This window comes from Oncorhynchus keta, chromosome 22 (genome assembly GCF_023373465.1).
Source record: "Oncorhynchus keta strain PuntledgeMale-10-30-2019 chromosome 22, Oket_V2, whole genome shotgun sequence".
Classification (NCBI taxonomy): domain Eukaryota; kingdom Metazoa; phylum Chordata; class Actinopteri; order Salmoniformes; family Salmonidae; genus Oncorhynchus; species Oncorhynchus keta.
The window spans coordinates 56,535,370-56,558,940 of record NC_068442.1 but is presented as its reverse complement, the minus strand read 5'-3'; the positions used below and the strand labels follow the sequence as shown (position 1 = coordinate 56,558,940).

The 23,571-nt window shown below is 53.0% G+C and overlaps 1 protein-coding gene across 1 annotated transcript in view; it reads left to right on the top strand.

The window, feature by feature from the left end:
• The window catches only part of cyfip1 (cytoplasmic FMR1 interacting protein 1), a 202,865-nt gene that overhangs the window by 121,641 nt on the left and 57,653 nt on the right, over positions 1 to 23,571 (top strand). The window contains 2 exon segments of the mRNA XM_052475754.1: positions 2,544 to 2,652; positions 21,804 to 21,923. Of these exon segments, the coding sequence (XP_052331714.1) occupies positions 2,544 to 2,652; positions 21,804 to 21,923 (229 nt within the window).

The window sequence follows — 23,571 nt, the reverse complement described above, 5'->3', positions numbered from 1 at the left end:
AGAGGTCGACTAGTGACCTAAATACTAGAGGTCGACTAGTGACCTAAATACTAGAGGTCGACTAGTGACCTAAATACTAGAGGTCGACTAGTGACCTAAATACTAGAGGTCGACTAGTGACCTAAATACTAGAGGTCGACTAGTGACCTAAATACTAGAGGTCGACTAGTGACCTAAATACTAGAGGTCGACTAGTGACCTAAATACTAGAGGTCGACTAGTGACCTAAATACTAGAGGTCGACTAGTAACCTAAATACTAGAGGTCGACTAGTGACCTAAATACTAGAGGTCGACTAGTGACCTAAATACTAGAGGTCGACTAGTGACCTAAATACTAGAGGTCGACTAGTGACCTAAATACTAGAGGTCGACTAGTAACCTAAATACTAGAGGTCGACTAGTAACCTAAATACTAGAGGTCGACTAGTGACCTAAATACTAGAGGTCGACTAGTGACCTAAATACTAGAGGTCGACTAGTAACCTAAATACTAGAGGTCGACTAGTAACCTAAATACTAGAGGTCGACTAGTAACCTAAATACTAGAGGTCGACTAGTAACCTAAATACTAGAGGTAGACTAGTGACCTAAATACTAGAGGTCGACTAGTGACCTAAATACTAGAGGTCGACTAGTAACCTAAATACTAGAGGTCGACTAGTAACCTAAATACTAGAGGTCGACTAGTGACCTAAATACTAGAGGTCGACTAGTGACCTAAATACTAGAGGTCGACTAGTAACCTAAATACTAGAGGTCGACTAGTGACCTAAATACTAGAGGTCGACTAGTGACCTAAATACTAGAGGTAGACTAGTGACCTAAATACTAGAGGTCGACTAGTGACCTAAATACTAGAGGTCGACTAGTAACCTAAATACTAGTGACCTAAATACTAGAGGTCGACTAGTGACCTAAATACTAGTGACCTAAATACTAGAGGTCGACTAGTAACCTAAATACTAGTGACCTAAATACTAGAGGTCGACTAGTGACCTAAATACTAGAGGTCGACTAGTGACCTAAATACTAGAGGTCGACTAGTAACCTAAATACTAGTGACCTAAATACTAGAGGTCGACTAGTGACCTAAATACTAGTGACCTAAATACTAGAGGTCGACTAGTGACCTAAATACTAGAGGTCGACTAGTAACCTAAATACTAGAGGTCGACTAGTAACCTAAATACTAGAGGTCGACTAGTGACCTAAATACTAGAGGTCGACTAGTGACCTAAATACTAGAGGTCGACTAGTGACCTAAATACTAGAGGTAGACTAGTGACCTAAATACTAGAGGTAGACTAGTGACCTAAATACTAGAGGTCGACTAGTGACCTAAATACTAGAGGTCGACTAGTGACCTAAATACTAGAGGTCGAGACAGTGACCTAAATACTAGAGGCCGACTAGTGACCTAAATACTAGAGGTCCACTAGTGACCTAAATACTAGAGGTAGACTAGTGACCTAAATACTAGAGGTCGACTAGTGACCTAAATACTAGAGGTCGACTAGTGACCTAAATACCAGAGGTCGACTAGTGACCTAAATACTAGAGGCCGACTAGTGACCTAAATACTAGAGGCCGACTAGTGACCTAAATACTAGAGGTCGACTAGTAACCTAAATACTAGAGGTCGACTAGTGACCTAAATACTAGAGGTCGACTAGTGACCTAAATACTAGAGGTCGACTAGTGACCTAAATACTAGAGGTAGACTAGTAACCTAAATACTAGAGGTCGACTAGTGACCTAAATACTAGAGGTCGACTAGTGACCTAAATACTAGAGGTCGACTAGTGACCTAAATACTAGAGGTCGACTAGTGACCTAAATACTAGAGGTCGACTAGTGACCTAAATACTAGTGACCTAAATACTAGAGGTCGACTAGTGACCTAAATTCTAGAGGTCGACTAGTGACCTAAATACTAGAGGTCGACTAGTGACCTAAATACTAGAGGTCGACTAGTGACCTAAATACTAGTGACCTAAATACTAGAGGTCGACTAATTATAATTTTTCAACACTGATACCGTTTATTGGAGGACCAAAAAAAGCCGATACTGATTAATCGGCTGATTTTTTAATATATATTTGTAATAATGATAATTACAACAATACTGAATGAACAATGAACACTTTTATTTTAACGTTGAATCGTTCAGAGGGGCCATAATCGGCCATAATCGGCCACAATCGGCGTCCAAAAAGACTGATTACCGATTGTTATGAAAACTTGAAATCGGCCGATTAGTCTGTCGACCTCTAGTATTGAAAAACAAGTGAAAACACTTGAATCGCTCAGAGACAAGCAAGGGCCTCTAACTGTTTAGTCCAACAGACACTGTCAGGTAGATCTTCCTACATTGTTATTGAAAATGTTTGGGCCGGAAACTAAAAAACAAACACAATTGATGAGCTCTTTGTAAAGTGTCTATAATATAGACATTCTTACCCGCCATTGGCCCACATTTGGCAAGTGGCAGATGTTCATTTTCTGGAGGCGAGACAGATAAAAGCTTGATTCCTTCCTCAGTCTGTTGCTGGACAAGCGTCTGAGAGCGGACTGTAAGAACCAGGGAGCCAACATCCCCTGGCCTGCGTCCAACCGCTACGAGACCCTGCTGAAACAACGCCATGTACAGGTAACCCTCTGACCCCTGACCCCTAACCCTGCAACCGCTACGAGACCCTGCTGAAACAACGCCATGTACAGGTAACCCTCTGACACCTGACCCCTAACCCTGCAACTCTCCCTACCAGTCCCCTACCTGGGTTGTGTCTCATGTTGGTCCCTCTCCTCTCGACTCTCCCTAACAGTCCCCTACCTGGGTTGTGTCTCATGTTGGTCCCTCTCCTCTCGACTCTCCCTAACAGTCCCCTACCTGGGTTGTGTCTCATGTTGGTCCCTCTCCTCTCGACTCTCCCTAACAGTCCCCTGTCTGGGTTGTGTCTCATGTTGGTCCCTCTCCTCTCGACTCTCCCTAACAGTCCCCTACCTGGGTTGTGTCTCATGTTGGTCCCTCTCCTCTCGACTCTCCCTAACAGTCCCCTACCTGGGTTGTGTCTCATGTTGGTTCCTCTCCTCTCGACTCTCCCTAACAGTCCCCTACCTGGGTTGTGTCTCATGTTGGTCCCTCTCCTCTCGACTCTCCCTAACAGTCCCCTACCTGGGTTGTGTCTCATGTTGGTCCTCTCCTCTCGACTCTCCCTAACAGTCCCCTACCTGGGTTGTGTCTCATGTTGGTCCCTCTCCTCTCGACTCTCCCTAACAGTCCCTAGTCCCCTGGGTTGTGTCTCATGTTGGTCCCTCTCCTCTCGACTCTCCCTAACAGTCCCCTGCCTGGGTTGTGTCTCATGTTGGTTCCTCCTCCCTGGGTTGTGTCTCAGTCCCCTAACACCTGGGTTGTGTCTCATGTTGGTTCCTCTCCTCTCGACTCTCCCTAACAGTCCCCTGTCCTGTTGGTTGTGTCTCTAACAGTCCCCTACCTCCTCCTCTCCTCTCGACTCTCCCTAACAGTCCCCTACCTGGGTTGTGTCTCATGTTGGTTCCTCTCCTCTCGACTCTCCCTAACAGTCCCCTACCTGGGTTGTGTCTCATGTTGGTCCCTCTCCTCTCGACTCTCCCTAACAGTCCCCTACCTGGGTTGTGTCTCATGTTGGTCCCTCTCCTCTCGACTCTCCCTAACAGTCCCCTACCTGGGTTGTGTCTCATGTTGGTCCTCTCCTCTCGACTCCCTAACAGTCCCCTACCTGGGTTGTGTCTCATGTTGGTCCCTCTCCTCTCGACTCTCCCTAACAGTCCCCTACCTGGGTTGTGTCTCATGTTGGTTCCTCTCCTCTCGACTCTCCCTAACAGTCCCTACCTGGACTCTCCCTAACAGTTGTGTCTCATGTTGGTCCCTCTCCTCTCGACTCTCCCTAACAGTCCCCTACCTGGGTTGTGTCTCATGTTGGTTCCTCTCCTCTCGACTCTCCCTAACAGTCCCCTACCTGGGTTGTGTCTCATGTTGGTCCTCTCCTCTCGACTCTCCCTAACAGTCCCCTACCTGGGTTGTGTCTCATGTTGGTCCCTCTCCTCTCGACTCTCCCTAACAGTCCCCTACCTGGGTTGTGTCTCATGTTGGTCCTCCCCTCTCCCTAACAGTCTCTGGGTTGTGTCTCACTCTCTCCCTAACAGTCCCCTACCTGGGTTGTGTCTCATGTTGGTCCCTCTCCTCTCGACTCTCCCTAACAGTCCCCTACCTGGGTTGTGTCTCATGTTGGTCCCTCTCCTCTCGACTCTCCCTAACAGTCCCCTACCTGGGTTGTGTCTCATGTTGGTCCCTCTCCTCTCGACTCTCCCTAACAGTCCCCTACCTGGGTTGTGTCTCATGTTGGTTCCTCTCCTCTCGACTCTCCCTAACAGTCCCCTACCTGGGTTGTGTCTCATGTTGGTTCCTCTCCTCTCGACTCTCCCTAACAGTCCCCTACCTGGGTTGTGTCTCATGTTGGTTCCTCTCCTCTCGACTCTCCCTAACAGTCCCCTACCTGGGTTGTGTCTCATGTTGGTCCCTCTCCTCTCGACTCTCCCTAACAGTCCCCTACCTGGGTTGTGTCTCATGTTGGTTCCTCTCCTCTCGACTCTCCCTAACAGTCCCCTACCTGGGTTGTGTCTCATGTTGGTTCCTCTCCTCTCGACTCTCCCTAACAGTCCCCTGCCTGGGTTGTGTCTCATGTTGGTCCTCTCCTCTCGACTCTCCCTAACAGTCCCCTACCTGGGTTGTGTCTCATGTTGGTCCCTCTCCTCTCGACTCTCCCTAACAGTCCCCTACCTGGGTTGTGTCTCATGTTGGTCCTCTCCTCTCGACTCTCCCTAACAGTCCCCCTGGGTTGTGTCTCATGTTGGTCCTCTCCTCTCGACTCTCCCTAACAGTCCCCTACCTGGGTTGTGTCTCATGTTGGTCCCTCTCCTCTCGACTCTCCCTAACAGTCCCTACCTGGGTTGTGTCTCATGTTGGTTCCTCTCCTCTCGACTCTCCTCCTAACAGTCCCCTACCTGGGTTGTGTCTCATGTTGGTCCCTCTCCTCTCGACTAACAGTCCCTACCTGGGTTGTGTCTCAGTAACAGTCCCCTACCTGGGTTGTGTCTCATGTTGGTCCTCTCCTCTCGACTCTCCCTAACAGTCCCCTACCTGGGTTGTGTCTCATGTTGGTCCCTCTCCTCTCGACTCTCCCTAACAGTCCCCTACCTGGGTTGTGTCTCATGTTGGTCCCTCTCCTCTCGACTCTCCCTAACAGTCCCCTACCTGGGTTGTGTCTCATGTTGGTCCCTCTCCTCTCGACTCTCCCTAACAACAGTCCCCCTCGACTCTCCCTAACAGGGTTGTGTCTCATGTTGGTTCCTCTCCTCTCCCTAACAGTCCCCTCTGGGTTGTGTCTCATGTTGGTTCCTCTCCTCTCGACTCTCCCTAACAGTCCCCTACCTGGGTTGTGTCTCATGTTGGTTCCTCTCCTCTCGACTCTCTACCTAACAGTCCCCTACCTGGGTTGTGTCTCATGTTGGTTCCTCTCCTCTCGACTCTCCTAACAGTCCCCTACCTGGGTTGTGTCTCATGTTGGTTCCTCTCCTCTCGACTCTCCCTAACAGTCCCCTACCTGGGTTGTGTCTCATGTTGGTTCCTCTCCTCTCGACTCTCCCTAACAGTCCCCTACCTGGGTTGTGTCTCATGTTGGTCCTCTCCTCTCGACTCTCCCTAACAGTCCCCTACCTGGGTTGTGTCTCATGTTGGTTCCTCTCCTCTCGACTCTCCCTAACAGTCCCCTGCCTGGGTTGTGTCTCATGTTGGTTCCTCTCCTCTCGACTCTCCCTAACAGTCCCCTACCTGGGTTGTGTCTCATGTTGGTTCCTCTCCTCTCGACTCTCCCTAACAGTCCCCTACCTGGGTTGTGTCTCATGTTGGTCCCTCTCCTCTCCCTAACAGTCCCCTGTCTGGGTTGTGTCTCATGTTGGTCCCTCTCCTCTCCCTAACAGTCCCCTGTCTGGGTTGTGTCTCATGTTGGTCCCTCTCCTCTCGACTCTCCCTAACAGTCCCCTACCTGGGTTGTGTCTCATGTTGGTTCCTCTCCTCTCGACTCTCCCTAACAGTCCCCTACCTGGGTTGTGTCTCATGTTGGTCCCTCTCCTCTCGACTCTCCCTAACAGTCCCCTACCTGGGTTGTGTCTCATGTTGGTCCCTCTCCTCTCGACTCTCCCTAACAGTCCCCTACCTGGGTTGTGTCTCATGTTGGTCCCTCTCCTCTCGACTCTCCCTAACAGTCCCCTACCTGGGTTGTGTCTCATGTTGGTCCCTCTCCTCTCCCTAACAGTCCCCTACCTGGGTTGTGTCTCATGTTGGTTCCTCTCCTCTCGACTCTCCCTAACAGTCCCCTACCTGGGTAGTGTCTCATGTTGGTTCCTCTCCTCTCGACTCTCCCTAACAGTCCCCTACCTGGGTTGTGTCTCATGTTGGTCCTCTCCTCTCGACTCTCCTAACAGTCCCCTGTCTGGGTTGTGTCTCATGTTGGTTCCTCTCCTCTCGACTCTCCCTAACAGTCCCCTACCTGGGTTGTGTCTCATGTTGGTTCCTCTCCTCTCGACTCTCCCTAACAGTCCCCTACCTGGGTTGTGTCTCATGTTGGTCCCTCTCCTCTCGACTCTCCCTAACAGTCCCCTACCTGGGTTGTGTCTCATGTTGGTCCCTCTCCTCTCGACTCTCCCTAACAGTCCCTACCTGGGTTGTGTCTCATGTTGGTCCTCTCCTCTCGACTCTCCCTAACAGTCCCCTACCTGGGTTGTGTCTCATGTTGGTCCCTCTCCTCTCGACTCTCCTAACAGTCCCCTACCTGGGTTGTGTCTCATGTTGGTCCTCTCCTCTCGACTCTCCCTAACAGTCCCCTACCTGGGTTGTGTCTCAGACTCTCCCTAACAGTCCCCTACCTGGGTTGTGTCTCATGTTGGTTCCTCTCCTCTCGACTCTCCCTAACAGTCCCCTACCTGGGTTGTGTCTCATGTTGGTTCCTCTCCTCTCGACTCTCCCTAACAGTCCCCTGTCTGGGTTGTGTCTCATGTTGGTTCCTCTCCTCTCGACTCTCCCTAACAGTCCCCTACCTGGGTTGTGTCTCATGTTGGTTCCTCTCCTCTCGACTCTCCCTAACAGTCCCCTACCTGGGTTGTGTCTCATGTTGGTCCCTCTCCTCTCGACTCTCCCTAACAGTCCCCTACCTGGGTTGTGTCTCATGTTGGTTCCTCTCCTCTCGACTCTCCCTAACAGTCCCCTGCCTGGGTTGTGTCTCATGTTGGTCCCTCTCCTCTCGACTCTCCCTAACAGTCCCCTACCTGGGTTGTGTCTCATGTTGGTTCATCTCCTCTCGACTCTCCCTAACAGTCCCCTACCTGGGTTGTGTCTCATGTTGGTCCTCTCCTAACAGTCCCCTGTCTGGGTTGTGTCTCATGTTGGTCCTCTCCTCTCTCCCTAACAGTCCCCTGTCTGGGTTGTGTCTCATGTTGGTCCTCTCCTCTCGACTCTCCCTAACAGTCCCCTACCTGGGTTGTGTCTCATGTTGGTCCCTCTCCTCTCGACTCTCCCTAACAGTCCCCTACCTGGGTTGTGTCTCATGTTGGTTCCTCGACTCTCCCTAACAGTCCCCTACCTGGGTTGTGTCTCATGTTGGTCCCTCTCCTCTCGACTCTCCCTAACAGTCCCCTACCTGGGTTGTGTCTCATGTTGGTCCCTCTCCTCTCGACTCTCCCTAACAGTCCCCTACCTGGGTTGTGTCTCATGTTGGTCCCTCTCCTCTTGACTCTCCCTAACAGTCCCCTACCTGGGTTGTGTCTCATGTTGGTTCCTCGACTCTCCCTAACAGTCCCCTACCTGGGTTGTGTCTCATGTTGGTCCCTCTCCTCTCGACTCTCCCTAACAGTCCCCTGTCTGGGTTGTGTCTCATGTTGGTTCCTCTCCTCTCGACTCTCCCTAACAGTCCCTGTCTGGGTTGTGTCTCATGTTGGTCCTCTCCTCTCGACTCTCCCTAACAGTCCCCTACCTGGGTTGTGTCTCATGTTGGTTCCTCTCCTCTCGACTCTCCCTAACAGTCCCCTGTCTGGGTTGTGTCTCATGTTGGTCCCTCTCCTCTCGACTCTCCCTAACAGTCCCCTACCTGGGTTGTGTCTCATGTTGGTTCCTCTCCTCTCGACTCTCCCTAACAGTCCCCTACCTGGGTTGTGTCTCATGTTGGTCCCTCTCCTCTCGACTCTCCCTAACAGTCCCCTACCTGGGTTGTGTCTCATGTTGGTCCCTCTCCTCTCCCTAACAGTCCCCTGTCTGGGTTGTGTCTCATGTTGGTCCCTCTCCTCTCCCTAACAGTCCCCTACCTGTTGTGTCTCATGTTGGTCCTCTCCTCTCGACTCTCCCTCCAGTCCCCTACCTGGGTTGTGTCTCATGTTGGTCCCTCTCCTCTCGACTCTCCCTAACAGTCCCCTGTCTGGGTTGTGTCTCATGTTGGTCCTCTCCTCTCGACTCTCCCTAACAGTCCCCTGTCTGGGTTGTGTCTCATGTTGGTCCCTCTCCTCTCGACTCTCCTAACAGTCCCCTGTCTGGGTTGTGTCTCATGTTGGTCCCTCTCCTCTCGACTCTCCCTAACAGTCCCCTGTCTGGGTTGTGTCTCAGTAACAGTCCCCTACCTGGGTTGTGTCTCATGTTGGTTCCTCTCCTCTCGACTCTCCCTAACAGTCCCCTGTCTGGGTTGTGTCTCATGTTGGTCCCTCTCCTCTCGACTCTCCCTAACAGTCCCCTGTCTGGGTTGTGTCTCATGTTGGTTCCTCTCTCTCGACTCTCCTAACAGTCCCCTACCTGGGTTGTGTCTCATGTTGGTTCCTCTCCTCTCGACTCTCCCTAACAGTCCCCTACCTGGGTTGTGTCTCATGTTGGTCCCTCTCCTCTCGACTCTCCTAACAGTCCCTACCTGGGTTGTGTCTCATGTTGGTCCCTCTCCTCTCGACTCTCCCTAACAGTCCCCTGTCTGGGTTGTGTCTCATGTTGGTCCCTCTCCTCTCGACTCTCCCTAACAGTCCCCTACCTGGGTTGTGTCTCATGTTGGTTCCTCTCCTCTCGACTCTCCCTAACAGTCCCCTGTCTGGGTTGTGTCTCATGTTGGTCCCTCTCCTCTCGACTCTCCCTAACAGTCCCCTACCTGGGTTGTGTCTCATGTTGGTTCCTCTCCTCTCGACTCTCCCTAACAGTCCCCTACCTGGGTTGTGTCTCATGTTGGTCCCTCTCCTCTCGACTCTCCCTAACAGTCCCCTACCTGGGTTGTGTCTCATGTTGGTCCCTCTCCTCTCGACTCTCCCTAACAGTCCCCTACCTGGGTTGTGTCTCATGTTGGTCCCTCTCCTCTCCCTAACAGTCCCCTACCTGGGTAGTGTCTCATGTTGGTCCCTCTCCTCTCGACTCTCCTAACAGTCCCCTGTCTGGGTTGTGTCTCATGTTGGTTCCCTCCTCTCCCTAACAGTCCCCTGTCGTCCTCTCCTCTCGACTCCCTAACAGTCCCCTGTCTGGGTTGTGTCTCATGTTGGTCCCTCTCCTCTCGACTCTCCCTAACAGTCCCCTACCTGGGTTGTGTCTCATGTTGGTTCCTCTCCTCTCCTAACAGTCCCCTACCTGGGTTGTGTCTCATGTTGGTTCCTCTCCTCTCGACTCTCCCTAACAGTCCCCTACCTGGGTTGTGTCTCATGTTGGTCCCTCTCCTCTCGACTCTCCCTAACAGTCCCCTACCTGGGTTGTGTCTCATGTTGGTCCCTCTCCTGACTCTCCCTAACAGTCCCCTGTCTGGGTTGTCTCATGTTGGTCCCTCTCCTCTCGACTCTCCTAACAGTCCCCTACCTGGGTTGTGTCTCATGTTGGTTCCTCTCCTCTCGACTCTCCCTAACAGTCCCCTACCTGGGTTGTGTCTCATGTTGGTCCCTCTCCTCTCGACTCTCCCTAACAGTCCCCTACCTGGGTTGTGTCTCATGTTGGTCCCTCTCCTCTCGACTCTCCCTAACAGTCCCCTACCTGGGTTGTGTCTCATGTTGGTCCCTCTCCTCTCGACTCTCCCTAACAGTCCCCTACCTGGGTTGTGTCTCATGTTGGTCCCTCTCCTCTCGACTCTCCCTAACAGTCCCCTACCTGGGTTGTGTCTCATGTTGGTCCCTCTCCTCTCGACTCTCCCTAACAGTCCCCTACCTGGGTTGTGTCTCATGTTGGTTCCTCTCCTCTCGACTCTCCCTAACAGTCCCCTACCTGGGTTGTGTCTCATGTTGGTCCCTCTCCTCTCGACTCTCCCTAACAGTCCCCTGTCTGGGTTGTGTCTCATGTTGGTTCCTCTCCTCTCGACTCTCCCTAACAGTCCCCTACCTGGGTTGTGTCTCATGTTGGTTCCTCTCCTCTCGACTCTCCCTAACAGTCCCCTACCTGGGTTGTGTCTCATGTTGGTCCCTCTCCTCTCGACTCTCCCTAACAGTCCCCTACCTGGGTTGTGTCTCATGTTGGTCTCTCTCCTCTCGACTCTCCCTAACAGTCCCCTACCTGGGTTGTGTCTCATGTTGGTCCCTCTCCTCTCGACTCTCCCTAACAGTCCCCTACCTGGGTTGTGTCTCATGTTGGTTCCTCGACTCTCCCTAACAGTCCCCTACCTGGGTTGTGTCTCATGTTGGTTCCTCTCCTCTCGACTCTCCCTAACAGTCCCCTACCTGGGTTGTGTCTCATGTTGGTTCCTCTCCTCTCGACTCTCCCTAACAGTCCCCTGTCTGGGTTGTGTCTCATGTTGGTTCCTCTCCTCTCGACTCTCCCTAACAGTCCCCTACCTGGGTTGTGTCTCATGTTGGTTCCTCTCCTCTCGACTCTCCCTAACAGTCCCCTACCTGGGTTGTGTCTCATGTTGGTCTCCTCTCTGGGTTGTGTCTCTCCTCTCCCTAACAGTCCCTGTCTGGGTTGTGTCTCATGTTGGTCCCTCTCCTCTCGACTCTCCCTAACAGTCCCCTACCTGGGTTGTGTCTCATGTTGGTTCCTCTCCTCTCGACTCTCCCTAACAGTCCCCTACCTGGGTTGTGTCTCATGTTGGTCCCTCTCCTCTCGACTCTCCCTAACAGTCCCCTACCTGGGTTGTGTCTCATGTTGGTCCCTCTCCTCTCGACTCTCCCTAACAGTCCCCTACCTGGGTTGTGTCTCATGTTGGTCCCTCTCCTCTCGACTCTCCCTAACAGTCCCCTACCTGGGTTGTGTCTCATGTTGGTCCCTCTCCTCTCGACTCTCCCTAACAGTCCCCTACCTGGGTTGTGTCTCATGTTGGTCCCTCTCCTCTCGACTCTCCCTAACAGTCCCCTACCTGGGTTGTGTCTCATGTTGGTCCCTCTCCTCTCGACTCTCCCTACCTGGGTTGTGTCTCAGTCCCTCGACTCTCCCTAACAGTCCCCTACCTGGGTTGTGTCTCATGTTGGTTCCTCTCCTCTCGACTCTCCCTAACAGTCCCCTGTCTGGGTTGTGTCTCATGTTGGTTCCTCTCCTCTCGACTCTCCCTAACAGTCCCCTACCTGGGTTGTGTCTCATGTTGGTTCCTCTCCTCTCGACTCTCCCTAACAGTCCCCTACCTGGGTTGTGTCTCATGTTGGTCCCTCTCCTCTCGACTCTCCCTAACAGTCCCCTACCTGGGTTGTGTCTCATGTTGGTCCCTCTCCTCTCGACTCTCCCTAACAGTCCCCTACCTGGGTTGTGTCTCATGTTGGTTCCTCTCCTCTCGACTCTCCCTAACAGTCCCCTACCTGGGTTGTGTCTCATGTTGGTTCCTCTCCTCTCGACTCTCCCTAACAGTCCCCTACCTGGGTTGTGTCTCATGTTGGTTCCTCTCCTCTCGACTCTCCCTAACAGTCCCCTACCTGGGTTGTGTCTCATGTTGGTCCCTCTCCTCTCGACTCTCCCTAACAGTCCCCTACCTGGGTTGTGTCTCATGTTGGTCCCTCTCCTCTCGACTCTCCCTAACAGTCCCCTACCTGGGTTGTGTCTCATGTTGGTTCCTCTCCTCTCGACTCTCCCTAACAGTCCCCTGTCTGGGTTGTGTCTCATGTTGGTCCTCTCCTCTCGACTCTCCCTAACAGTCCCTACCTGGGTTGTGTCTCATGTTGGTCCCTCTCCTCTCGACTCTCCCTAACAGTCCCCTACCTGGGTTGTGTCTCATGTTGGTCCTCCTCTCTAACAGTCCCCTACCTGGGACTCTCCCTAACAGTCCCCTACCTGGGTTGTGTCTCATGTTGGTCCCTCTCCTCTCGACTCTCCCTAACAGTCCCCTACCTGGGTTGTGTCTCATGTTGGTCCCTCTCCTCTCGACTCTCCCTAACAGTCCCCTACCTGGGTTGTGTCTCATGTTGGTTCCTCTCCTCTCGACTCTCCTAACAGTCCCTACCTGGGTTGTGTCTCATGTTGGTTCCTCTCCTCTCGACTCTCCCTAACAGTCCCCTGTCTGGGTTGTGTCTCATGTTGTTCCTCTCCTCTCGACTCTAACAGTCCCCTACCTGTTGTGTCTCATGTTGGTTCCTCTCCTCTCGACTCTCCCTAACAGTCCCCTACCTGGGTTGTGTCTCATGTTGGTTCCTCTCCTCTCGACTCTCCCTAACAGTCCCCTACCTGGGTTGTGTCTCATGTTGGTCCCTCTCCTCTCGACTCTCCCTAACAGTCCCCTACCTGGGTTGTGTCTCATGTTGGTTCCTCTCCTCTCGACTCTCCCTAACAGTCCCCTACCTGGGTTGTGTCTCATGTTGGTCCCTCTCCTCTCGACTCTCCCTAACAGTCCCCTACCTGGGTTGTGTCTCATGTTGGTTCCTCTCCAGTCTCGACTCTCCCTAACAGTCCCCTGTCTGGGTTGTGTCTCATGTTGGTCCCTCTCCTCTCGACTCTCCCTAACAGTCCCCTACCTGGGTTGTGTCTCATGTTGGTTCCTCTCCTCTCGACTCTCCCTAACAGTCCCCTACCTGGGTTGTGTCTCATGTTGGTCCCTCTCCTCTCGACTCTCCCTAACAGTCCCCTACCTGGGTTGTGTCTCATGTTGGTCCCTCTCCTCTCGACTCTCCCTAACAGTCCCCTACCTGGGTTGTGTCTCATGTTGGTCCCTCTCCTCTCGACTCTCCCTAACAGTCCCCTACCTGGGTTGTGTCTCATGTTGGTCCCTCTCCTCTCGACTCTCCCTAACAGTCCCCTACCTGGGTTGTGTCTCATGTTGGTCCCTCTCCTCTCGACTCTCCCTAACAGTCCCCTACCTGGGTTGTGTCTCATGTTGGTCTCTCTCCTCTCGACTCTCCCTAACAGTCCCCTACCTGGGTTGTGTCTCATGTTGGTTCCTCTCCTCTCCCTAACAGTCCCCTGTCTGGGTTGTGTCTCATGTTGGTTCCTCTCCTCTCGACTCTCCCTAACAGTCCCCTACCTGGGTTGTGTCTCATGTTGGTCCCTCTCCTCTCGACTCTCCCTAACAGTCCCCTGTCTGGGTTGTGTCTCATGTTGGTTCCTCTCCTCTCGACTCTCCCTAACAGTCCCCTACCTGGGTTGTGTCTCATGTTGGTTCCTCTCCTCTCGACTCTCCCTAACAGTCCCCTACCTGGGTTGTGTCTCATGTTGGTCCTCTCCTCTCGACTCTCCCTAACAGTCCCCTACCTGGGTTGTGTCTCATGTTGGTCCTCTCCTCTCGACTCTCCCTAACAGTCCCCTACCTGGGTTGTGTCTCATGTTGGTCCCTCTCCTCTCGACTCTCCCTAACAGTCCCCTACCTGGGTTGTGTCTCATGTTGGTCCTCTCCTCTCGACTCTCCCTAACAGTCCCCTACCTGGGTTGTGTCTCATGTTGGTCCCTCTCCTCTCGACTCTCCCTAACAGTCCCCTACCTGGGTTGTGTCTCATGTTGGTCCCTCTCCTCTCGACTCTCCCTAACAGTCCCCTACCTGGGTTGTGTCTCATGTTGACTCTCCCAGTCCCCTACCTGGGTTGTGTCTCATGTTGGTCCTCCTCTCGACTCTCCCTAACAGTCCCCTACCTGGGTTGTGTCTCATGTTGGTCCTCTCCTCTCGACTCTCCCTAACAGTCCCCTACCTGGGTTGTGTCTCATGTTGGTTCCTCTCCTCTCGACTCTCCCTAACAGTCCCCTACCTGGGTTGTGTCTCATGTTGGTCCTCTCCTCTCGACTCTCCCTAACAGTCCCTACCTGGGTTGTGTCTCATGTTGGTTCCTCTCCTCTCGACTCTCCCTAACAGTCCCCTACCTGGGTTGTGTCTCATGTTGGTCCCTCTCTCCAGTCCCCTCTGGGTTGTGTCTCACTCTCCCTAACAGTCCCCTGTCTGGGTTGTGTCTCATGTTGGTCCCTCTCCTCTCGACTCTCCCTAACAGTCCCCTACCGGTTGTGTCTCATGTTGGTCCCTCTCCTCTCGACTCTCCCTAACAGTCCCCTGTGTCTCATGTTGGTTCTCCTCTCGACTCTCCCTAACAGTCCCCTACCTGGGTTGTGTCTCATGTTGGTCCCTCTCCTCTCGACTCTCCCTAACAGTCCCCTACCTGGGTTGTGTCTCATGTTGGTCCCTCTCCTCTCGACTCTCCCTAACAGTCCCCTACCTGGGTTGTGTCTCATGTTGGTCCTCTCCTCTCGACTCTCCCTAACAGTCCCCTACCTGGGTTGTGTCTCATGTTGGTTCCTCTCCCTAACAGTCCCCTCTGGGTTGTGTCTCTCTCGACTCTCCCTAACAGTCCCCTACCTGGGTTGTGTCTCATGTTGGTTCCTCTCCTCTCGACTCTCCCTAACAGTCCCCTGTCTGGGTTGTGTCTCATGTTGACTCTCCCTAACAGTCCCTCTCCTCTCGACTCTCCCTAACAGTCCCCTACCTGGGTTGTGTCTCATGTTGGTTCCTCTCCTCTCGACTCTCCCTAACAGTCCCCTACCTGGGTTGTGTCTCATGTTGGTCCCTCTCCTCTCGACTCTCCCTAACAGTCCCCTACCTGGGTTGTGTCTCATGTTGGTTCCTCTCCTCTCGACTCTCCCTAACAGTCCCCTACCTGGGTTGTGTCTCATGTTGGTCCCTCTCCTCTCGACTCTCCCTAACAGTCCCCTACCTGGGTTGTGTCTCATGTTGGTCCCTCTCCTCTCGACTCTCCCTAACAGTCCCCTACCTGGGTTGTGTCTCATGTTGGTCCCTCTCCTCTCGACTCTCCCTAACAGTCCCCTACCTGGGTTGTGTCTCATGTTGGTCCCTCTCCTCTCGACTCTCCCTAACAGTCCCCTACCTGGGTTGTGTCTCATGTTGGTTCCTCTCCTCTCGACTCTCCCTAACAGTCCCCTGTCTGGGTTGTGTCTCATGTTGGTCCCTCTCCTCTCGACTCTCCCTAACAGTCCCCTGTCTGGGTTGTGTCTCATGTTGGTTCCTCTCCTCTCGACTCTCCCTAACAGTCCCCTGTCTGGGTTGTGTCTCATGTTGGTCCCTCTCCTCTCGACTCTCCCTAACAGTCCCCTGTCTGGGTTGTGTCTCATGTTGGTCCCTCTCCTCTCGACTCTCCCTAACAGTCCCCTGTCTGGGTTGTGTCTCATGTTGGTCCCTCTCCTCTCGACTCTCCTAACAGTCCCTGTCTGGGTTGTGTCTCATGTTGGTTCCTCTCCTCTCGACTCTCCCTAACAGTCCCCTACCTGGGTTGTGTCTCATGTTGGTTCCTCTCCTCTCGACTCTCCCTAACAGTCCCCTACCTGGGTTGTGTCTCATGTTGGTCCCTCTCCTCTCGACTCTCCCTAACAGTCCCCTACCTGGGTTGTGTCTCATGTTGGTTCCTCTCCTCTCGACTCTCCCTAACAGTCCCCTACCTGGGTTGTGTCTCATGTTGGTCTCTCTCCTCTCGACTCTCCCTAACAGTCCCCTACCTGGGTTGTGTCTCATGTTGGTCCCTCTCCTCTCGACTCTCCCTAACAGTCCCCTACCTGGGTTGTGTCTCATGTTGGTCCCTCTCCTCTCGACTCTCCCTAACAGTCCCCTGTCTGGGTTGTGTCTCATGTTGGTTCCTCTCCTCTCGACTCTCCCTAATAGTCCCCTGTCTGGGTTGTGTCTCATGTTGGTTCCTCTCCTCTCGACTCTCCCTAACAGTCCCCTGTCTGGGTTGTGTCTCATGTTGGTCCCTCTCCTCTCGACTCTCCCTAACAGTCACCTGCCTGGGTTGTGTCTCATGTTGGTTCCTCTCCTCACGACTCTCCCTAACAGTCCCCTGTCTGGGTTGTGTCTCATGTTGGTCCCTCTCCTCTCGACTCTCCCTAACAGTCCCCTACCTGGGTTGTGTCTCATGTTGGTTCCTCTCCTCTCGACTCTCCCTAACAGTCCCCTGTCTGGGTTGTGTCTCATGTTGGTCTCTCTCCTCTCGACTCTCCCTAACAGTCCCCTACCTGGGTTGTGTCTCATGTTGGTTCCTCTCCTCTCGACTCTCCCTAACAGTCCCCTGTCTGGGTTGTGTCTCATGTTGGTCCCTCTCCTCTCCCTAACAGTCCCCTACCTGGGTTGTGTCTCATGTTGGTCTCTCTCCTCTCGACTCTCCCTACCAGTCCCCTACCTGGGTTGTGTCTCATGTTGGTCCCTCTCCTCTCGACTCTCCCTAACAGTCCCCTGTCTGGGTTGTGTCTCATGTTGGTCTCTCTCCTCTCGACTCTCCCTAACAGTCCCCTGTCTGGGTTGTGTCTCATGTTGGTCCCTCTCCTCTCGACTCTCCCTAACAGTCCCCTGTCTGGGTTGTGTCTCATGTTGGTCCCTCTCCTCTCGACTCTCCCCTGTCTGGGTTGTGTCTCATGTTGGTCCCTCTCCTCTCGACTCTCCCTAACAGTCCCCTACCTGGGTTGTGTCTCATGTTGGTTCCTGTCCTCTCGACTCTCCCTAACAGTCCCCTGTCTGGGTTGTGTCTCATGTTGGTCCCTCTCCTCTCGACTCTCCCTAACAGTCCCCTGTCTGGGTTGTGTCTCATGTTGGTTCCTCTCCTCTCCCTAACAGTCCCCTACCTGGGTTGTGTCTCATGTTGGTTCCTCTCCTCTCGACTCTCCCTAACAGTCCCCTACCTGGGTTGTGTCTCATGTTGGTCCCTCTCCTCTCGACTCTCCCTAACAGTCCCCTACCTGGGTTGTGTCTCATGTTGGTCCCTCTCCTCTCGACTCTCCCTAACAGTCCCCTGTCTGGGTTGTGTCTCATGTTGGTCCCTCTCCTCTCGACTCTCCCTAACAGTCCCTACCTGGGTTGTGTCTCATGTTGGTCCCTCTCCTCTCGACTCTCCCTAACAGTCCCCTGTCTGGGTTGTGTCTCATGTTGGTCCCTCTCCTCTCGACTCTCCCTAACAGTCCCCTACCTGGGTTGTGTCTCATGTTGGTTCCTCTCCTCTCGACTCTCCCTAACAGTCCCCTACCTGGGTTGTGTCTCATGTTGGTCCCTCTCCTCTCGACTCTCCCTAACAGTCCCCTACCTGGGTTGTGTCTCATGTTGGTCCCTCTCCTCTCGACTCTCCCTAACAGTCCCCTACCTGGGTTGTGTCTCATGTTGGTCCCTCTCCTCTCGACTCTCCCTAACAGTCCCCTACCTGGGTTGTGTCTCATGTTGGTCCCTCTCCTCTCGACTCTCCCTAACAGTCCCCTGTCTGGGTTGTGTCTCATGTTGGTTCCTCTCCTCTCCCTAACAGTCCCCTGTCTGGGTTGTGTCCTCTCCTCTCGACTCTCCCTAACAGTCCCCTGTCTGGGTTGTGTCTCATGTTGGTCCCTCTCCTCTCGACTCTCCCTAACAGTCCCCTGTCTGGGTTGTGTCTCATGTTGGTTCCTCTCCTCTCCCTAACAGTCCCCTACCTGGGTTGTGTCTCATGTTGGTTCCTCTCCTCTCGACTCTCCCTAACAGTCCCCTACCTGGGTTGTGTCTCATGTTGGTCCCTCTCCTCTCGACTCTCCCTAACAGTCCCCTACCTGGGTTGTGTCTCATGTTGGTCCCTCTCCTCTCGACTCTCCCTAACAGTCCCCTGTCTGGGTTGTGTCTCATGTTGGTCCCTCTCCTCTCGACTCTCCCTAACAGTCCCCTACCTGGGTTGTGTCTCATGTTGGTCCCTCTCCTCTCGACTCTCCCTAACAGTCCCCTGTCTGGGTTGTGTCTCATGTTGGTTCCTCTCCTCTCGACTCTCCCTAACAGTCCCCTACCTGGGTTGTGTCTCATGTTGGTTCCTCTCCTCTCGACTCTCCCTAACAGTCCCCTACCTGGGTTGTGTCTCATGTTGGTCCCTCTCCTCTCGACTCTCCCTAACAGTCCCCTACCTGGGTTGTGTCTCATGTTGGTTCCTCTCCTCTCGACTCTCCCTAACAGTCCCCTACCTGGGTTGTGTCTCATGTTGGTTCCTCTCCTCTCGACTCTCCCTAACAGTCCCCTACCTGGGTTGTGTCTCATGTTGGTCCCTCTCCTCTCGACTCTCCCTAACAGTCCCCTACCTGGGTTGTGTCTCATGTTGGTCCCTCTCCTCTCGACTCTCCCTAACAGTCCCCTGTCTGGGTTGTGTCTCATGTTGGTCGACTCCCCTAGTCCCCTGGGTTGTGTCTCATGTTGGTTCCTCTCCTCTCGACTCTCCTAACAGTCCCCTGTCTGGGTTGTGTCTCATGTTGGTCCCTCTCCTCTCGACTCTCCCTAACAGTCACCTGCCTGGGTTGTGTCTCATGTTGGTCCTCCTCTCGACTCTCCCTAACAGTCCCCTGTCTGGGTTGTGTCTCATGTTGGTCCCTCTCCTCTCGACTCTCCCTAACAGTCCCCTACCTGGGTTGTGTCTCATGTTGGTTCCTCTCCTCTCGACTCTCCCTAACAGTCCCCTGTCTGGGTTGTGTCTCATGTTGGTCCTCTCCTCTCGACTCTCCCTAACAGTCCCCTACCTGGGTTGTGTCTCATGTTGGTTCCTCTCCTCTCGACTCTCCCTAAACAGTCCCAGTCCCCTACCTGGGTTGTGTCTCATGTTGGTCGACTCTCCCTAACCAGTCCCCTACCTGGGTTGTGTCTCATGTTGGTCCTCTCCTCTCGACTCTCCCTAACAGTCCCTGTCTGGGTTGTGTCTCATGTTGGTCCTCTCCTCTCGACTCTCCCTAACAGTCCCCTGGGTTGTGTCTCATGTTGGTCCCTCTCCTCTCGACTCTCCCTAACAGTCCCCTGTCTGGGTTGTGTCTCATGTTGGTCCCTCTCCTCTCGACTCTCCCTGTAACAGTCCCCTGTCTGGGTTGTGTCTCATGTTGGTCCCTCTCCTCTCGACTCTCCCTAACAGTCCCCTACCTGGGTTGTGTCTCATGTTGGTCCTCTCCTCTCGACTCTCCCTAACAGTCCCTACCTGGGTTGTGTCTCATGTTGGTCCCTCTCCTCTCGACTCTCCCTAACAGTCCCCTGTCTGGGGTTGTGTCTCATGTTGGTTCCTCTCCTCTCCCTAACAGTCCCCTACCTGGGTTGTGTCTCATGTTGGTTCCTCTCCTCTCGACTCTCCCTAACAGTCCCCTACCTGGGTTGTGTCTCATGTTGGTCCCTCTCCTCTCGACTCTCCCTAACAGTCCCCTACCTGGGTTGTGTCTCATGTTGGTCCCTCTCCTCTCGACTCTCCCTAACAGTCCCCTGTCTGGGTTGTGTCTCATGTTGGTTCCTCTCCTCTCGACTCTCCCTAACAGTCCCCTACCTGGGTTGTGTCTCATGTTGGTTCCTCTCCTCTCGACTCTCCCTAACAGTCCCCTGTCTGGGTTGTGTCTCATGTTGGTCCCTCTCCTCTCGACTCTCCCTAACAGTCCCCTACCTGGGTTGTGTCTCATGTTGGTTCCTCTCCTCTCGACTCTCTAACAGTCCCCTACCTGGGTTGTGTCTCATGTTGGTCCCTCTCCTCTCGACTCTCCCTAACAGTCCCCTACCTGGGTTGTGTCTCATGTTGGTCCCTCTCCTCTCGACTCTCCCTAACAGTCCCCTACCTGGGTTGTGTCTCATGTTGGTCCCTCTCCTCTCGACTCTCCCTAACAGTCCCCTACCTGGGTTGTGTCTCATCGTTAACAGTCCCCTGTCTGGGTTGTGTCTCTCCTAACAGTCCCCTCGACTCTCCTAACAGTCCCCCTGGGTTGTGTCTCATGTTGGTCCCTCTCTCCTCTCGACTCTCCCTAACAGTCCCCTGTCTGGGTTGTGTCTCATGTTGGTTCCTCTCCTCTCCCTAACAGTCCCCTACCTGGGTTGTGTCTCATGTTGGTTCCTCTCCTCTCGACTCTCCCTAACAGTCCCCTACCTGGGTTGTGTCTCATGTTGGTCCCTCTCCTCTCGACTCTCCCTAACAGTCCCCTACCTGGGTTGTGTCTCATGTTGGTCCCTCTCCTCTCGACTCTCCCTAACAGTCCCCTACCTGGGTTGTGTCTCATGTTGGTTCCTCTCCTAACAGTCTCTGGGTTGTGTCTCATGTTGGTCCCTCTCCTAACAGTCCCCTGTGTCTCACCTGGGTTGTGTCTCATGTTGGTCCCTCTCCTCTCGACTCTCCCCCTAACAGTCCCCTGTCCTGGGTTGTGTCTCATGTTGGTCCCTCTCCTCTCGACTAACAGTCCCTGGGTTGTGTCTCAGTCCTCCTACTCTCCCTAACAGTCCCCTACCTGGGTTGTGTCTCATGTTGGTCTCGACTCTCCTAACAGTCCCCTGTCTGGTTGTGTTGACTCTCCCTAACAGTCCCCTACCTGGGTTGTGTCTCATGTTGGTTCCTCTCCTCTCGACTCTCCTAACTCCCCTACCTGGGATTTGTGTCTCATGCCTCAGTCCCCTACCTGGGTTGTGTCTCATGTTGGTCCTCTCTCCTCGACTCTCCCTAACAGTCCCCTACCTGGGTTGTGTCTCATGTTGGTTGTGTCCCCTACCTGGGTTGTCATGTTGGTTCCTCTCCTCTCGACTCTCCCTAACAGTCCCCTGTCTGGGTTGTGTCTCATGTTGGTCCCTCTCCTCGACTCTCCCTAACAGTCCCCTGTCTGGGTTGTGTCTCATGTTGGTCCCTCTCCTCTCGACTCTCCCTAACAGTCCCCTGTCTGGGTTGTGTCTCATGTTGGTCCCTCTCCTCTCGACTCTCCTTAACAGTCCCCTACCTGGGTTGTGTCTCATGTTGGTCCCTCTCCTCTCGACTCTCCCTAACAGTCCCCTGTCTGGGTTGTGTCTCATGTTGGTTCCTCTCCTCTCCCTAACAGTCCCCTGTCTGGGTTGTGTCTCATGTTGGTCCCTCTCCTCTCGACTCTCCCTAACAGTCCCCTACCTGGGTTGTGTCTCATGTTGGTTCCTCTCCTCTCGACTCTCCCTAACAGTCCCCTACCTGGGTTGTGTCTCATGTTGGTCCCTCTCCTCTCGACTCTCCCTAACAGTCCCCTACCTGGGTTGTGTCTCATGTTGGTCCCTCTCCTCTCGACTCTCCCTAACAGTCCCCTACCTGGGTTGTGTCTCATGTTGGTCCCTCTCCTCTCGACTCTCCCTAACAGTCCCCTACCTGGGTTGTGTCTCATGTTGGTTCCTCTCCTCTCGACTCTCCCTAACAGTCCCCTACCTGGGTTGTGTCTCATGTTGGTCCCTCTCCTCTCGACTCTCCCTAACAGTCCCCTACCTGGGTTGTGTCTCATGTTGGTCCCTCTCCTCTCGACTCTCCCTAACAGTCCCCTACCTGGGTTGTGTCTCATGTTGGTTCCTCTCCTCTCGACTCTCCCTAACAGTCCCCTACCTGGGTTGTGTCTCATGTTGGTCTCTCTCCTCTCTCTAGCTCCTGGGTCGTTCCATAGACCTGAACCGTCTGATCACTCAGAGAGTGTCTGCTGCTCTCTACAAGTCTCTGGAGCTGGCCATCAACCGCTTTGAGAGCGAGGACCTCACATCCATCGTGGTACGACCTGCTTTAAGTGTGTCTGTGTTATTTATTGACTGTCCACTGTGTAACAGGAACGAGAAGGTCTGATTGGACATCCTCCGTATGACCCACAAGCTGTCTTCTCCTCCTCCTTGTAACAGGAACTAGAAGGTTTGATGAATATCAACCGTATGACCCACAAGCTGTCTTCTCCTCCTCCTTGTAACAGGAACTAGAAGGTCTGATGAATATCAACCGTATGACCCACAAGCTGTCTTCTCCTCCTCCTTGTAACAGGAACTAGAAGGTCTGATGAATATCAACCGTATGACCCACAAGCTGTCTTCTCCTCCTCCTTGTAACAGGAACTAGAAGGTCTGATGAATATCAACCGTATGACCCACAAGCTGTCTTCTCCTCCTCCTTGTAACAGGAACTAGAAGGTCTGATGAATATCAACCGTATGACCCACAAGCTGTCTTCTCCTCCTCCTTGTAACAGGAACTAGAAGGTCTGATGAATATCAACCGTATGACCCACAAGCTGTCTTCTCCTCCTCCTTCTAACAGGAACTAGAAGGTCTGATGAACATCAACCTTATGACCCACAAGCTGTCTTCTCCTCCTCCTTGTAACAGGAACTAGAAGGTCTGATGAATATCAACCGTATGACCCACAAGCTGTCTTCTCCTCCTCCTTGTAACAGGAACTAGAAGGTCTGATGAACATCAACCGTATGACCCACAAGCTGTCTTCTCCTCCTCCTTGTAACAGGAACTAGAAGGTCTGATGAATATCAACCGTATGACCCACAAGCTGTCTTCTCCTCCTCCTTGTAACAGGAACTAGAAGGTCTGATGAATATCAACCGTATGACCCACAAGCTGTCTTCTCCTCCTCCTTGTAACAGGAACTAGAAGGTCTGATGAATATCAACCGTATGACCCACAAGCTGTCTTCTCCTCCTCCTTCTAACAGGAACTAGAAGGTCTGATGAACATCAACCTTATGACCCACAAGCTGTCTTCTCCTCCTCCTTGTAACAGGAACTAGAAGGTCTGATGAATATCAACCGTATGACCCACAAGCTGTCTTCTCCTCCTCCTTGTAACAGGAACTAGAAGGTCTGATGAACATCAACCGTATGACCCACAAGCTGTCTTCTCCTCCTCCTTGTAACAGGAACTAGAAGGTCTGATGAATATCAACCGTATGACCCACAAGCTGTCTTCTCCTCCTCCTTGTAACAGGAACTAGAAGGTCTTATGAACATCAACCGTATGACCCACAAGCTGTCTTCTCCTCCTCCTTGTAACAGGAACTAGAAGGTCTGATGAATATCAACCGTATGACCCACAAGCTGTCTTCTCCTCCTCCTTGTAACAGGAACTAGAAGGTCTGATGAATAGCAACCGTATGACCCACAAGCTGTCTTCTCCTCCTCCTTGTAACAGGAACTAGAAGGTCTGATGAATATCAACCGTATGACCCACAAGCTGTCTTCTCCTCCTCCTTGTAACAGGAACTAGAAGGTCTTATGAACATCAACCGTATGACCCACAAGCTGTCTTCTCCTCCTCCTTGTAACAGGAACTAGAAGGTCTGATGAATATCAACCGTATGACCCACAAGCTGTCTTCTCCTCCTCCTTGTAACAGGAACTAGAAGGTCTGATGAATATCAAC